Below are 17,679 nucleotides of genomic sequence, written 5' to 3'. Positions count from 1 at the left end.
AAAATTCCTACCGGGTTTAAAATAAGCTTTCAAGTTTCTTGAAATTAGAGTAATGTTTTAATATAAGAAACTTAACAAGCACATGTTTCTTACCCCACTGGCAGATTTCTTATTTTACTCTTTACTTCTTATTTCTGTCTATAATATCTTGAAACGAGACTTGACTTGTCAGGGGAATGTTGCTCATTTTAGACAGTTTCCACTAAAAATAAGATAAAACACTTGTATAAAGCTTTTTTTTTCCAGTGCAAAGAAGTGTACAAAGGTGGGCTTGTAGACTTGAGATAGAAGGCTGTAGTGTTTCAGTCAACTCACCTTGGCTCCTGATTGGGCAAAACTTGCAACTTTAACATCATCAAAATGATAAATTATTAAGATTTTAAACCTTACTCACTATGTAAGACCATGTTTTTATGGACTTGTTGAGTAAATGTAGCTCATTTTGACACAAGATAAGACAGAAACACTTGCTTAGATTTAATGGTTTTGCAGAGTAAGGAAACTACACTTACAAAGGGGTTAAAAAAAATTGACAATGTAAAAATCTATGAAAGTGTTTTTTTTTTTGGTAGAATTTTAAGGGATTCCTTTTTATTCAAACTTTTCTTTTCTGAGTGGTTTATTAAAAACAGCCGAAAGTTTGAATATTTCACTGATAAACCTGATTAAATATAGGGGGTTTGAATAATTTTTAACTCCTTTGCTTTAATGACGTGCTGCAGATGTGATGCTAAGCCTGATCCCCATTCCTCATGAACAACATTGTCCAGTTCACTCATATTCATTAGATTGCAATGGCCTTTCCAAAATCCCACCAGAGATTTTCTCAGGGGTTCAGGTCAGGTGACCATGATGGCCTTTCAGGATATCCCACGACTTCCTCTGAGACCAAGTCTTGCTGGACTTTGAGGTCAACTTCTGCTTAGATTTCCTCAAACTAGATTGAGTCCATCTCATTGTAAGTTTCGAGAAGAAGAAAAAAACCGGAGAGCATCACCAAGGCACCGTAATGCTTCACTGTAAGTAGGGTGACTTATCGGTGATCCAGAGGCCCAAAAAGATCCAGATGAGCATCTTGGAGTTAGTTAATAACAGAAACCTTTGTGTCTGCTTCCAACAAGTCACACCTGGATTTTATATGAGCAGAATTCACTGGGACATGAGTCCTGTTCTGAACTGTTAAAAGTTCAAACTGAGCTTCTGTAACTTTAGAGATACAGGCACACAAATGTTATAATGACAGATTTTCAAATAGAGTTCAGTTCTGATGGATGTCTGGGATTAAAGCAGCAAATCTCCATTTATAAAACCTGAATCTGTGTTTCTTTAGTTGCTTATTTCTTCTTCTAAAATATCCCAACACAGCTGTCAGATTTTGATTATTTCACATCTCTCTGTGACAAACTAAAGTAGTTTTAAAACACCAGGAGCTCTTTAAAGCCATGTTTTTTTTCCCAGAGATGTAATCACTCTGTTGATTCAGTCGCTCATTTAAATTTAAATTTTGTTAAACCCTGTCACCCTCCACATTTTCATCCTTTTTCATCCTTTTTCAAATGTTCTGTCTGGAGGTAATTTTTTAAGCATTGTGACTCAGAACAATGATCCATTATTCACAGACTCTGAATCCGTTTGTCTTTATTGTGTGGAGCTGATGAACGGCCTGGAAGAGCAGAAAGGATGTTTTAATGACAGAGACTTAAAACAAGCCCAGAGCAGCTTGTATGAGCTGACATCGTGTGTTTGTATGTTTGTGTGTGTGTTTGTGTGCGTATTTGTGTGTGTGAGTGCTCAGTGCCATTGCCCTCTGCACGACAAAAAGCCTGAATATCAAACAAACGGTGGGAGAGGAGAAGCCGGCTGCGCAGCAAATGGGCGAGCGCTTTCTCTTCACTTTAAAAAACAGTGGGTTAAATAAGGTGTGTGACAGGCGAGCATCATAACTGACTCTGAGGAAGTCAATGAAACAGTCAGAAAAATCTCTGCTTCAGACGTTTATATCGCCTCAAACACTTCGTAATAAAAACGTAGCATGCATCCTCACTTTTGATTCATTGTTGTATTTTAAATCTACATGTGTACACAAAAGCTATAACCTCCAGCTGTGAGAAAGAAATCTAAAGCCAAAGTTTTAGAACGTGCAAGTTACTCAAGTGTCCACTAGAGGCTGAATGAAGCAACAGCAGAAACCACATAAACAGCCATTCAAAAAGCTGATTCTCACAGCAGAACCAACATGATGACAGCCTGGTTCGAAACAGGATTTCAACCTGAATAGGTAATTTCTCTATCAGTACTTACTGAACGAAGAAGGAGTTACAACTCAGTAGTTTTGCAGACATTGATGCCGACTGTCTCTGCTTAGAACCTAACTGGAATCTGTGGGCTCAAGTGCGCCCCCCTTCAGTGCGGCACAGTACTACCTGTCTTACCTTTAACCATTAACAGAGACATTGTATTTGATTAGCATAAATTCACTATTCATTAAATCAAAACATTAAAATTTGCTGACCTGGTTCACTTTCAAACTGCATTAATCATGTACAAAGCAATGAACCATCTACTTCCTGGAAATAATCAAAAACTGTTATTTAACAGAGAAGAGGGTTACAACTTGAGGGGAGAGCTCAACTTTAAACATCAAAAGGCGCAAACAACATTAAAGAGTTTTTGTGTTTCTGTGTGTGTGGAGTAAGGCTATGGAACAGACTGGAGCACAAGCAGCGTCCAAGCATGACCCAGTTCAAAAAGCAGTACAAACACATGATATCCACAAGGTACAGGGAAGAAGAAGGGCTTTTAAAATTAGGTGTTTTCACTAATAATTTATGCATTGTTTATTTATTTTTTATTTTTGTAAATACTCATTATGTATTATGTAAATATGTATGTTTAACTAAATTGCAGAGAATGGGTGGGTTTTGAAATAAGCTTTTGCTTCATCCCACTCCTTTTCGGACAGGTTAAGGTGCATACTGTTATTGTTGTTTTGATTATTCTTGCTGTTTTTTTTCTGCTTTACTTCTTGCATTGTTCGCGCATGAGTTCAAAGTAAAGCATTCATTCACATATTCATTCATTAGCCTCACTAAGTACGTCAAACACAAATAGTAAGACATAAGTCTTACAATGGAGAGCTGGGGTCCAAAATAAAAGTGTCTAGTTTAATCAAGTTTAATCAATGACATTCAACAATTGGAGCAACGTGAATGAGGGGTTGCAGGTGGGGCTCGACTCATTGTTGCAGCACCTAGCCTCTCACCCCTGTATTTGAACAAGAAGTACACAAATATAACAATTTTGACTTCAAAATTGATTAAATTAAAGAAATCATACAGACAATCCATTCATATTTAAGCGTTTTTACTTTTTTTGATGCATCCCCTCGTCCTAAAGCTCCCACAGGAGTTCCAGTCTTCGTAGCAGTCCCTCGAAGCTGCAGCCAGAGCCAGATAAGTTCAGCCCTGGGACTTTTTGTAGACTCTTAAGTGAACCTAGAAGGTTGAAAAAAACAAACCCAACCAAACCAAACCCAAGACAACTAAACTGAAAAAGAAATAGATAACTCCTCTAGAGTGTCTCATTTGGCTCACTTTTGCTAGATAAAGCGTTGGGATTGGGACTTACACTGAGATAAACTAGCATGGACAGAAGAAAGTTTTAGTATGGTTTAACTCACTTTTTGTCACTCTAACGATGTTACTCCTCTTTTCTACAGCACCCTTTACAATAATACCCTCATTGTCATTTATGCAAATGAGATTATGACATCATTTCACTTCTTTGAAGAACAATTAAAAGCTCCCTTCCTTTCTTAAAGGTTTGAAACACTGCCCTATGCTTCAAACAACATCTCCAGATGATTCAGGTGTGAAAGCGTCCCTGGTGCACTCGGTAATAACACCCCTAGGTCCTGCTCACCCTGTCAAGATTCCTGCTCACTATACGTTAGATCTCTAACATTAAACCCACTAAAACCATATGGAGGATTCAGGAGAGCTGCAGGGCTTCGTGCATGTGTGTAAATATTCAGTGTATCATGTTTCGACCTGCCATCAGCAGACACTTCAGCCGTGAATCAGATATTCCTGTTTGTATTAAGTGGAGGCCACATCAAATATTAAAAGTGCATTTTTCAGGTTTGTTTCCTAACAAGTGACTCATCATTTCTGACCTTTAAACATCATCCCACTTTCACTAATGACGAGTGTCTGTGAGAGCGCAATAAAAGCTGCTGTTGTGATTTAACAGAGAGGCTGAAAGCAACGCCGACAGATAAATGTGTGGAGAGCGTTTTAAAATGTCAGAGAGGAGACGTGGTTTTCTAACTCTACTTTTTCTGGTTAGCAGCATCACCTGGAGGAACACCTGCAGAGTTAGACACTGCAGCTGCAGATCAAACAACAGATAGGTCAGCTCTCTCTCTGTGTAGGAACACTTTCTCTAATGTTGATACTTATTTCTACAATCTGAATCCATCAGGGTACAAAAAAAAGGAACTTTTAGTTGTCATAATGCTAAAGATTCCCCAATAAAACAAAAATATACTTCAACAGAAACATCATCTCCTCATCTTTGTCTCCTTTTCTGTGAGTTATCGTCATGATGAATGGAGCCTTTAAATAATCACCCTTCACAATAATCTGGAGCAGACTGTAATTACATTTTAGACTCAATGAGGCTTTTAGTGCCGTAATAACAGTTTCATTCACGCTTCAATCTGATTATTCCAAACGGCTCTTTAACCAAATATTTAACATTTACTTTTCTGCAAAGTCAGGGAAATTCAGCCTAGACAGGATCAGCAGTGTGGAAGAGTAGTTCAGGGTTTATGATGCATGTGGTCTCAAAAAAGAAGAGGAGGAAAAGGAGGGGCTTTAACTCTGAGAGCTGCTGAAGGAAGACCCAAGGTCACTCATCTCTCAAGGTGTGAGCAGGTAAATAGAGATGAAGTGATGCTAAAGATGCTACGAAGGATTCATTTAGAAAATCTCTTGACCTGTTTTGTATCGAGCTGTTGGTGGATCAGTTTGGACTTGATGTGGTCTAACTCTCCTTCTTGGTCTAAGTGGTCTTCTCTGTTGACTATGACTCCTTCAGGTGGAGAATAATGTCTTTAGCTTACAGCTGTCAGGTGTAATGAAACCTTCAACATGCTTATTATAAAACCAACACTGAGATAAACCTGTTGTAAACCATCTGTTTTCAGCATTTGTGGTTAAGGGTTTCATATCAAGTCCCCGGATGGTGGAAAAGGTGACCCACAGAGACCTTCATGTGTCCTTAACCTGTTGTTTGTGATTTTATCTTTCATTGAGTATTAATTGTGCATCTGTCTGCCTTTCTCCTCCCCTGTCATTGTGTGCATGGGTGTGTCTTCGAGTGTGTGTGCTGCAGGTGTAGAGCAATGGACTGTATGAATTATGGCCGCCCATCTGTCCTGATGCAGTTTAATGAAGCCGATTGTTGGCGGCGGCCATATTTGACATGACGTGGGCTTTGAGCCTCCTCATGTGAGCTGAACTGTGTCTCTGATTGGATGGCTACAACAATCAAGACAATGTTATGAGAATACAATTGTGATGTTATAAGATTGAAATTAGGTTACAAAAGTTGTGATGAAAAAAAGAATAGCTTTGTAATGTTATTATAATTGAGGTCATTATGAGGAGAGAATAAAGTGGTCATGATATAAGACTTGATTTTTAAAGTTAAAAGAATATTTACAATGTTAAGAGCTAATATTTTGTTATTTAACAGTTGTCATAAAGTTAAAGAATGAGGTTGTCTTGTTATGAGAATTAAATCGGAATGTTATAAGCACAAAGCTGTAATTTTATGAGAATTAAGTGTGTTGTTATGGGATTAAATTTGTAGTAATACAAGATTTAAGTCCTAAAAGAAACAAGATGTAAGATTGGAGTCATAACAGAACGCAACTGTGATGTAATGGGATTAAAGATACAAAGTAACAAGATTCAAGTCTTGAAGTTATCAGATTAAATTTAGAACATAAGGAGGAGAAGGAATGAGGTGGTAATGTAATGAGAATAAGGTTGCAAAGTTTTAAGCATAGAGTTGAAATGATGTAAGAATAAAGTAATTATTTCATAAAAAATAAACTGTAATATTGAAAGAATTAGGTAGTGATGTTACAAAAAGAAAGTTTTAATGTTACAAGCCTAAAGATGATTTTTCTCAGGAAATAATTTCTATATAACTGTACCTTTATGGCTGTATGCTAATGTTACAACTAGGGATGGGTACCTTTCACATTGGAAATGATACAGTATCAATGCCTGGTAGCTGGCAATTGGTACCGCTACTCAACAGCACCAATTTTCGGTACTTTTTTGTGTTTATGTGGTGAAAATATCAACTTTTTTTAATAATAAAGTACATATTTTTTTCAATTTAACATATTCATTCTTCAGTATATAACCTTGCAATGCCTTGTTCATGTCTAGCATGGACTCACTCACAGTCACAAGGATGCATTTAGGTACCCTAACATGGTACCTTTTGATTCTATGCGAATCGGTACTCGGTACTTTTGACAGAATTTGGTGGGTACCTATAAAAGTACCTAATCTGGTACCCATTCCTAGTTACAACTTTAACCTTTCCATACAACTTTTAGACAACACAGATCAATGGATGGTGTAAATATTAGTTTCATCTTCAGATTAAACATCCTAAAAATGTGCTTTTGGGCACACCCTGTTCTATGATAAGAGCTTTTATCTTTCTTTTTTAGTACCTGAAGTTCAGACCATATAGAAAAGATGACAGGAGAGCAGCAGAGATCTAGAGACAGATTTTTTAGCAAAAGTAAGTTTAATGTGAACTTGACTTGAACAGGGATCCTCCCATTGATACAGTACGACCCCTCTGAGGTTTCAGTGTATGTGAGAGGGTTTCTTTGTCAGACTCACACTACGACACGCTCACAGGCTAATATAAAACAGCACTGATACTCACACTGCTACATACTGGAGAGAAACTGAAACACAGAGGACTTCCTCAAGCAGGCCTCTGCAGCATTAGTCTGTGATTTTCTGTCTCAGGCCGTCTCCCATCTGTCTCCATCATCATTATCTTCCCTCAGTCTCCTCCTCCTCCTCTTCCTCACTTCTCTTCCTTCCAGTAATGTTTGCAAACTGGCTCAGAAGTCATCATCATCACATATATCCAGATAGACGTCGAAGGCCTCTCGGTTGCAGTTTCCATCAGGGGTGAAGACGTACTTATGGAAGGTCCCGTCCACACATATGGCTGCAGGAGGAGGAAATCAAACCAGGGAGTTAAAACACATCTTTGTTTGTTTTCTAGCAACGCTGAGTCGAGTGTGTGTGATACAACACGGTGAAGGACGGTCTGGAGCTCGTGTCTTTGTGAGACAAACACGTCTGACTGTTGCTGCGCGCTGAAGTGATTGGCTCTGTAATGAGTGAGCTCTGCCATCTGAAGTGTGGCTGCAAGGACGAGTTGGAGGATGAGAGAAGTGGTGTGGAAATAAAAAACTGGGCTTTAAAGGCGACAATTTTCATCGAGAGGATGCTGACATTAAGTCTTAAAGGACTGCTGCTTTAAAAAGTCAATTTAGGGACAATAGTTTGGCCTACTGGTTAAACCATGCAACACATTTGAAGGCCACGACCATTTGCTACATATCCATCTTACTTTGTACTCTCCACTTTTCAAATATGTAAAAAATAAATAAATGTTTGGATAAAACAAGAGATTTAATCTAGTGCTAGCAAAACCCCAAGTGTGTAAAAACTCATAAAATTGATTTCACTGAATCTGCATGGGAATAAGGCATAATGCAACCAGAATAACGTTGTACTCTTAAGGGAACAGAATCTTAATATCATGAGATGAAAGTCCAAAATATTAAAAGTTGTAATGTTACAAGGTTGAAATCATTCAGTGACAAAATCATTATCCCATCCTCAATAACCTTCGCACAATACACATCATGATACTTGAGAGACGATACAATATCACGATATCACGATATCACAATATCACAATATCACGATATCACGATACCACAGTATTGTGATAGATTGGGATATTCTACATAGCTAAATATTTGATCAAAAATAACTTTTCTATTTTATTGTGTTTGAAATAATGAAAGTTAAATGCAGTGTTTCATACACTTAAATTGAAAATATAAAATGTTAAGTTTTTCACTTTAACTACAGTGACATTAAACTGCTGTGCAAAAAAATTATTGTGAATAATGTGGTCAGTTGGTGAAACCAATTAATGTCACATGGTGTAACCAATGTTACTCATAAAAAATGTAATATTGCGAAAAACATTGTATGTTTATTATTTTATCAGCTTACTACACTGTAAAAATTACACTTTAAAACTTAAAATAATTTAAAACTAGTTTTCCCAAGAAAAGTGAGAAAACATTAATGTTAATCGCATCAAACCCACATTATCAAGTTTAGGAATAAAACATTTTGAATATACTTGAAATTACATTTATTATACAATTTATAGGCAACATACAGTGAAGTAGCTCTTTGGCGCCATCTACCTCTGTGAAGGTGGGGAGGTGTGTTGTACTTCCAATTCTTATTTGAACAAAAATATCAATTTTAAGAGCTAAAATATTGATATTTTATCACAGATCAAAGTATTGCAATATATTGCTATATCAATATTGATAAATTAACAAAATTAAAATCCTTGTGTCACTGTATTAATGATGTGTCAAGGGACTTAAATCATAATTTTAATGAAATTATAGTTGTAATGTTTTCAGATTCAAGGATTAAACTCTAGTGTTACAAGATTTAAAATATAGTTCTGAGGGATCAAAGTCACTGCTACGAGATTAATGGTGCAATTTTACAAAATTATTGTCATGATGTTACAGTATTTACGCCTTTGATAACAAGGTTATGTGAATAAAGATGAGATTTTACAAGACAATACTCCTCATTTCATGGGATTAAAGCTGTAATGTTATGAGATAAAGCCACAATGTTTTAAGACGAAATGCATTGTTTTGAGATTAAAATCATTTTGTTAAGGGATTTAAGACTTAAAATGGTGAGATTAAAGTTGAAAAGCAACAAAGATGAAAGTTATTATAACACAAAAGTACTGTAATGTCAGGAGTTAAATGTTATAATGTTAACAAAATAAATTCTTAATGTTATGGGATTCAAATTGTTTAGATTAATATCATAATTTAGGAAGATTAAAGCTGTTGTCTTACAAGAATGAAGTTGTGTTTAGTCTTCAAAGCTGTTTTTTTGTAATTGCCACTTAAGCTGAAAAAGCACAGTAAAGTTAGTCAACGCCAAAATAATGTTATAGGAAACTGAAGTCAAAGGATTCGTTAACTAAGTTTTAAATAATGATAATAATTATAGATAATGGATTCATGGATGTGTGCCAGGCTTCGATAGCAAAACAACCCAGAGAATGTAAAAGTAAAATTGATGCCTCAAACAAAACACTGATCTCCTTAATGAGCTTCAGAAGGGCATAACATCATCAGCATAAAGATTAATTATCTCGATAAAGCTTTTATTAAACGTCTAAAACTTCTGATGAAGGGCTAGCCGTCGGAATAAATGACTAATTCAGTCTGTAGGTGACAGATTTGACTTATGCAAACACTAGAAGACAACAAACATCAGAGATGTGCTTGTATTGGTGTGTTTTCTTACCGATGACAGAGTTGACGTTCTTCGACGTGTTCTTTCCAAAAGCACAGATACAGGCACACTCTGCCGGCACCGTGAAGCTCGCCAGTGACCACTGACTGTCCACGTACTGACCAATTACAGGGCCCACCTTCCCGACGCGCGCCAAGCTGAGACAGACAGGGTGAAAGAGTCCTTATGAAGATTCAAAGGTGGTTTGACTGTGAAAGAAAAGTGATAAGAAGTCAAGGTGTTCTTACGCAGAGCGGCGGTTCAGCTTGGTGTCTTTGAGGGCGAAGATGTGAACAGTTCCTTTATCACTGGAGGCGCAAAGGAAGGAGGAGTCATGGCTGAAGTTGATGCTGGAGAGAAAAACAAAGAGGACTGAGAGAGCAAACACAAATCCTGTGTGCAAGGAGAGATAAGGGTCAAATATCCTCTTTAATCTCTCTATCATACAAGATTCTTCTTTTCCGGCTGACCTCTGAGAGCCCAACCACATCATCTCAAAATGTTTCCATAGCATTTGAGTAAGTAGCCTGCATCAGCAGACCACTGTGTTTAGATCGATCTTTCTCCATTCGATCTGGACGGTTTGTTGTTTTTCATTCTGTTTTCAGCACCTGCTGAGAAATTTGCTTTTCCTCCCAGCAGAAATTTAAAGTCATCCACAAACCAAACAGTGCTGAACACGTCCGTCTGTTGTTGTTGTGCAGTCCTGCTCACACTGAAGAACAGTCTGTTAACTCGGTGATAAACACGTTTCATCTCCTACAGCTGCTTCGTGATAACAACCTTCCAAACATTTCTCTGTGAAAATCTAAGAGGAATTAAACTCAATCTGTGAACAGTTGTGTTATGTCTTTCTGGGTTCTGAGGGAGTTCTCAAAGTTTAAAAAATATCCCAGAGATGTCCTGAGTTTGAGCTGAGAGAGTACGCTTTGATACAGAGCACCTGAGGGTGATTCTTTGAAGCACACAGGTATTTTTCACAGAGGGGGAGTCGATTAAAAGAGCTGTAACCGCTTTCTTCCTTTAAGGGCTGTGTGTAAGGGTCATGGCTGCAAAGAGGCGGAGCTTAAGCAACCAATAGACACCTGACACAGCCACCTGTCAATCAAATGGCCTGCTGTCTGTGTGCGTTCTGTGAACATTCAGAAATGTATCAAATGTTATTATGGAATGAGTCTGAAACAAACACTGTCAAAAAAAAAAAATGGACGTCATCTTGTTCAGCTTGAAGTGAGGTCGCCACTATAACTGCTCCCCCTGGTGACTGGCTGCAGTATTGGTAAAAAAAAAAACATTCCCCCCTGCTCATTCCAGATGAGCTGTGGTCAAACTTTAAAAAATAAATACAGATCATAGAAATATGTCTCACATCCCTATGCTGAGGTGTTATGAAGATATTATTGGGCTGCGTTGTGTTTAAGCCATCTTGTTTCTGAAATGTTTTGCTTTCATCAGTTGAAAGAGGTTAAAAACAAGGCTTTACATCATACAGTGATATATGCTGTTGTTTGTCTTGTGGCAAAGTGTGAATGAAAAAGGTTATTTTGGGTGTTGTTGGCAGTCAGCTATTTTTCCCTTTTTTATTATGGGACTAGTTAATTTATATCTTGTGAGAGAAGTGGCAGATACTGCAAGAGTTTTCTTCCCTCTGCTCATTTTTAGTCACATTTAAAAAAAAAAAACAGTTTTTAATCATTTTTATTTATAAAACTGTTAAATAAAGTACAACTAACCAAGTAAGTGTTGGTATCTATTTTTAAATTTTTGTTTTGATTGTTTTTTTTTTAAATAAACTTTTTGAAATAATTTGCAATGCTAACATTCAAGCTTCAAACTAGAGTACTATAAATTGCCAATGTTTGCTGTTTATGTTCCATATGGTAACACCAGGTGCCTTTCTCTTTCCTCTTCTTTGGAAACTAAAAATTCAAATGACATAAAGTTGCCATCTTTACACTGCTTACTCATTTGTATCATTTCACAATCTAAATCTACTCATACTGTGTTCTCCAAACATCAGACTCCAGCTTTAAGAGACAATTTTGATTGGACATATAATGCTTGGAGTGCTTCTACATTTACTTATTTTTTCTTTATGTTTCTGCTTTTTTAATACCATGTCTTCTTTGTGTAAAGTTTACAAATGCCTGGAGCACAGACAAACTGGAGTATGAGTCACTGCTCCGGTGCATACCAATAGAGGGTGGCCGGGTCGGTTCCTCTGCGCAGCTCCACCAGCTTGTCTCTGGTCGTTGTGTCAAACAGACGGATCAGAGTTCCTTTACGAGACGCTGAAGCTGCCACGCTGCCGGGCTGATTCAGAGCCACGCAGGCAATCTCACTCTGGTGAGCGTTGATGGTGAACGGAGCGGATGATGTACCGGGCTTCGTGTTCGACAGGTCCTGAAGAAAACAAGATGTTGTTATTACAAACCTTCAGTTTGAGCAACTGAAACATGAGCTCTGTCTGCGTTTATTTATCACTTACAACAAGCTGCAGGCTGCCACATTTATGGCCAGGAAACACCAGCAGCTGTTTCTCCAGACTGGGACACAAATCACACAGTCCTGCAGGAGAGAAACAGACTTTTATCAGACATAAATGTTGATCTGAAGGAATAAAAGTCTGAAAAATAACAAAGATTGTCTACCTTTGGGGTTATCTCTGGTGTCAAACTCAAACAGTTTAACCGGGTTGTCTGGGAAGCTGTACACATAAATCCTGTTCTTCAAGACGATGATGATCCTAAAGGTGAAAGCCATGAATAATAATCATTCTGTTTGAGTAATACTTGGATTTAAGTTCGCTGAAGGGAAGAGTTACTCACTTGTCGTGCCTCATGCGGACAGCCAGAACAGATTTAGTGAATGTGAACTCAAGCACCAGTTTGTCTTTGGGGTCTCTGGATTCTCGAGCGTCGTCCCAGATCAGCACTGAAGAATAACATTAGAGTTCAACCATAAAAACAAGCAAAAAGCGTATGAGCAAACTCCATGCACCATCCTCTGGTGCTGCTCTCTGTCCAGTCTAACTCACCAGAAATTTCAGAGAATTTTGGGTTTACTCCTCCTCCAACAATGGCCAGCAGGTTGGAGCGATGCAGCATGGAGCACAGGGCCACACTGCCCACCTGCTCATGATCTGGAAACACAGGCAGAGGCCAATACTTGAGTATTTCACATCTTCTGCTTGATCTGTTTTGATTTTGTGGAATGTTTTATATATATATATTTACTTTTGCATTTTTTCTTGGTTTCAGTCTCTGTAAAGCACCCTAAATCAGTTTTTGTCAGAAAATAATCATATCAACAAAGTGTAATAATTTAAGTCTTGAAAATTTTCTCTGATTTTATTGTATTCATGTGTTTTTAACATACAGCTATGAAACTACAGCTTTGTTTTCTTCTGTCTTCCTCTTTTCAGTCATTGGTACCTCTGGTTGTGATAACATTTGGTATGCCAAAAGAGGGGGCATCTTTAAAAGCTTGTTTTGGGCTTCTAACCTCTACTACACTGTGTCTAAGACAATATCACTCTGTTGTTGTTTTTTATGATGAGCAAATGAACTAAACAAGCATCTTTAATCGTTGCCTCCCAACATCTGACAGAACAAGGTGTGAAAATGTTGTGATACTATTTATTTGTAATGTTTAATTCTTTAGGTCCACTCGTAACTTTTAATGAATGTGATTTATTATTATTATTATTATATTACTAGTTAAATATTCAAAGACTAACATACATAGACATAACGTCAGGTGTTTACGCTTGTATAACAAAAACTAGTAGAACATACCAGAAGACCTGACAAAGATTGGGAGAAAATAAGAACGTTGGCAAGAGCAGACAAAAACAGCAAAACAAAAAGGATAATTGGCATAGATAAGACAATAAGACAAACACGATACCTGTGACTGTCTTTCTATAGTGTGGACCTTTTTTTTTTTTAGCTTAAACTAAAGTACCAAATTACCAAAGTCAAGTAAAAATAGTTACTACGTGGGGGGTTATGTTTATTACTGATACTATTTTAGTAATAGCCTTGACAAAAACAGAAAAACAGAAAACTTGCCGCGTCTACACTGCCGGAAATTAACAAAGAAGAAGAAGAAGAAGAAGAAGAAGAAAACAGAAAACTTGTCTACACTTCACCTCAGAAGCAAAGTCCAACAAACACCCTGGTAGCAGGGCAGGTAAGTCCACTCACCCAGGTGTCCTTTCTCCATCAGAGGCTCCACATTATAGATCCTGACCCCGGTCTCCATAGCACAGCAGAAACAGCCTGTGGTTAAACGCAGAGATCAACGTTTTAAAATATAAGTATGACGCTGTTCTCAGTGTTAGCTAAGGATGTTAGCTCTCAGCTCACTCTGGTCCTGGTTGAACTGCAGGCTGTTTACTCCTCTCTGCTGAGCCATGGCTGCTGAACTCCCGTTACCGTCAAACTCCCCGGTAAACCAGCTGGACTCAACAGACAACCTATGCGAGGGGAAGAAACCCTCTATTTACGACGGGGTTTATTTCTGTCTGAACGGTGATATCAGCTGTCTGTTGTGAAATGTTAGCTGGAGAGAGTTAGCACACATTAATGGGAAACAAACGCAGTTTACACTCTAAATGTTTCTCTTTCAGCTCTGACATTAAAAAATATAAAGTCTTACCATGAACACGTAGAAATAAGACGGAGACGAGGTCTTGTAAACGTTAAAAACACGACAAGAAGCGAGGAACAACGACAAAGATGTTACAACACGAAGATTTGTTTTTGTTTTCGAGGTGTGACGTAACTGACACGTGCTTCCGGGTTTGTTCCGGGTTTCTTTTTCCTTTTTGTTCCTAGAAATAAAATTAAAAAAAAAAAAAAAACAGAAAAAATAGGTGGAGCGCAGAAGCGTGAAAATTATATGAAAATAAAAATGTATACAATCAGACGGAATGAAAATGAATAGATAAAACGGGTTGGTATTATTTGATGAAACTGTGTTGCGTTTTAAGCGTTTTAACACATTCCCAAAAGTAAATCGTTGGTTAGTTATTAATTGGTATTTCTTATAATAACGTGTATAATTTTAACTATGAATACTAAATGTTATTGCTTTCACTAGCAGGATTCGGGATTAGATAGATAGATAGATAGATAGATAGATAGATAGATAGATAGATAGATAGATAGATAGATAGATAGATAGATAGATAGAAAGAAAGAAAGAAAGAAAGAAAGAAAGAACTGAAAGCCCAGATTTGTCAAACCAATTTAAAAATCAAAACCTACAAATGAGGCAATCACAGCAACTGAAGGAATAAAAAAATTATATGAGAAACATTTTGGCATATAATTTTTTATTCATTTATTTATTGAATTCCATTTCATATAATTATTCATTTGATAAAAGAACAGTGTAATTTGATTGACATTTAAACAAAAGTCTATGTAAATACTCAGTTTAGCCAAAATGCTCATTTCATCAGTAGTTCCTTTACCTAATGTTTTTTGGCAGCATAAAAATTGTGACATTTTCTCAAGCACATTTCGAACAGAGATTTCGTTTCAGTGGGAGGATTATTTTTCACCATTCTGCAGTATAACATGTTCAGCTAAGCCTGCAATTAAGGGCAGGCACATTAAAAGCATTTGTACCAACAACAGAGCTAAAAGATGGTGTGCATATTAAGTTATTGCTGCATTTCTCCTTTGCCTGAAATAATACACTCACTTTCATCCACAATTTTTGTGTGGGATGAAATGAGGTTCCTGAAGGTCATGGAGCAGATTTATATCAAAAATAGATTACGACCCAAAGTGGAGCCCTGTGGGACTCCATGCTGTATATCTATTCTCACAATTAAACACTTACTAAAGACAAAGCTATATTAGCTTGGCTTTCAAAAAAAGGAGCAGTCTGAGACATAAACAAAACCATCAGATAATGGCAGGGTAAAAATAGAAGTATATCTATGCTGAGTGTTATGTGAAACTACAGGTGCTTTCAGCACAATTTTGTCTGCAGAGTTTAGTTTCAGTCTCCACTTTTATTTCTGCACCATCGACTCTCAAACAAAACTGAAAAATGGGCAAAAATCAGAATCTGACCTGTGAACTGTTCCAAGGAGAGGTGATGGAGGCAGACAGAGCTGAAGAAAAGTTCTTTGTTGAAATGTTTCAGAGCTGAGTCAGAGGCAGAAAAAGGAGAGCGGCACAATGAGGCACATTTTGTTAATTAGGTCTGTTTACACCTGAACAATATAAAGGACGCCACAGCTCTGTGAGATCAGAATTCATTATCATGTCATAAAAATAGTCCTTCAGGCTCCAGTGTTGGTCTGTATGTGTTCACAGCTCTAATCATATAGCAGAAAAAAAGCTGCTGTGTTCAGATCCTCTGCTGCCCAAAGAGATTAAAGTAAACATAATGCTTTTTGTTTTATATGGCTCTAAGGACACTGATGTTCCCGTCCCACTCAAAACATCTGTCCGGACTCTCTCACCTCCCATAAAATGCCATCAGGTTATATGAGTCTGTGATAAACATCAGGATGTTTCGTGTGTGAGAGGGCATGAGTGGTCTATCCTCTGGTTTATTATCAGCATGGAGGCACTCAACAGAGCTTTTTATAAACACTTTGACCTGAGCTGAGATCATAAAAACTATATTTAACATAGAGTACAAATAAAACCACTAAAACAAAACGTTCTTAATTTAATCAAAATAATCTGGGTGAACTTGGACCAATGAATTTTCAATCATAGGACACCCTAGCCAGTCGGAATTTACATAGGTTTCAGAGTTTCTCCAGGAAATAACATAATCATCACATGCAGCAGCTTTGAGCCCATGTGGTGACTTTAACTACAGAGTCACGTCTCTTAGTCTCAGGTGAACCTCTTCCTGTCTTTCCTACCGAGAGACTCAGTCTCTCTTGAGTGTAGTATTTGTACCCAGTCATGTGACTAACCTGTTGGGAGATGTCCTCTTACACAACTTGTTGCTCTGCATTATTAGAGTTTAAGACCTCAGCCTGTCTGTTACATCTGTCTTTGACACATAATTTTTTCAGGCCACGCCATCTGGAGTATTTATTAAAGGTGTAAGCTGCAACAGGAGCGAGGCCACACTTCAACATGTGTAAGGAATGGAAAAAACCCTGCCGGCTTCATTTTGAACCTTTCAAATATTTCGTCCTTAACCGAGTACTATCACAAACATAGCTTCCTCAGAGCATGCTCAGAGGAGGGTGTGGTTTCTATCAAAATAAATTCAATATACATCTAACAGTCAACACTCTGGACAGAGTTTAAACACAGCAGCTCTAAAGGAAATATCAAAGTAATTATCACCCCTCCATTGGTAAATACCCGCTCTGAGATAGAAGGAGCTGTTCCATCTTCTTAAATAGACACTGGCACGCTAAGAACAACTGTTCACCCAAGGCTAGGTTCCAGGTGAATGAAAGAGAAGATGTGCAAGCTCTTGGTAAGAATTAACCATCAGTAACACGGTTATTTAGTGTTCAGCACATCGTTATACCTCCGCTTTTTGGTCTGGAGGCTTGAAGCTACCTAATAGGACTTTCTCTTTGATCTTATGGAGTAGTTTTGGTGTCCCAGTCAAATCAAGTGAGTTATGACAAAATGTCAAAGCGTAATGATTTTTAGGTTCCAACATTTTCGACAATTTGCTGCAGCAATTGCTCAATAAATTAAACAAGATGAGAGTACCATTAAAAAAAAGACATCTGCATGCGACAGATCAGCACTGAAATAGGTTGTACCCCTTTGTCCACAGCTCTACTATCCACACACTTACTTGACATGTAACTAAAAGTAATTTACTAGTTTGTTTAGGTTAAAATTGTATTTTTTTATGGTTTAGCTCTGTGTGTAGCATAAAAATGTATTTTGCTCGAGCCATAACTGTTCGAAAACGGTAAAGGGTGTTATATCATAGATTTTTACTGGACCTAATGGCTTTTTGGGACAGCCCAAGA

General features: G+C 37.5%; 1 protein-coding gene across 2 annotated transcripts; it reads right to left on the bottom strand.

Moving 5' to 3' along the window:
* Nucleotides 1-6,827: 6,827 nt before the first annotated feature.
* wdr45 (WD repeat domain 45) lies at nucleotides 6,828-14,482 on the bottom strand. 2 transcript variants are annotated; one of them, XM_074690509.1, is made up of 11 exons: nucleotides 14,355-14,482; nucleotides 14,063-14,241; nucleotides 13,901-13,975; nucleotides 12,730-12,834; nucleotides 12,521-12,626; nucleotides 12,344-12,438; nucleotides 12,181-12,260; nucleotides 11,887-12,095; nucleotides 9,941-10,042; nucleotides 9,705-9,850; nucleotides 6,828-7,275 (listed from the first exon to the last, which is right to left on the bottom strand). In XM_074690509.1, the coding sequence occupies exons 2-11, from the start codon at nucleotides 14,109-14,111 to the stop codon at nucleotides 7,166-7,168; spliced, it is 1,077 nt and encodes a 358-aa protein (XP_074546610.1). In that variant the 5' UTR covers nucleotides 14,112-14,241; nucleotides 14,355-14,482; the 3' UTR covers nucleotides 6,828-7,165. The 2 variants fall into 2 exon arrangements, with proteins under 2 accessions (XP_074546610.1, XP_074546612.1); XM_074690511.1 differs by having other exon boundaries at nucleotides 6,829-7,275; nucleotides 14,063-14,172; nucleotides 14,355-14,407.
* Nucleotides 14,483-17,679: the final 3,197 nt, after the last annotated feature.

Source organism: Halichoeres trimaculatus, unplaced genomic scaffold, assembly GCF_033239565.1.
Source record: "Halichoeres trimaculatus isolate MK-OKI-2021-1 unplaced genomic scaffold, fHalTri1.1 fHalTri1_scaffold_16, whole genome shotgun sequence".
NCBI classification, from domain to species: domain Eukaryota; kingdom Metazoa; phylum Chordata; class Actinopteri; order Labriformes; family Labridae; genus Halichoeres; species Halichoeres trimaculatus.
The sequence above is the reverse complement of the archived record's forward strand: the minus strand, read 5'-3'. Positions and strand labels throughout refer to the sequence as shown.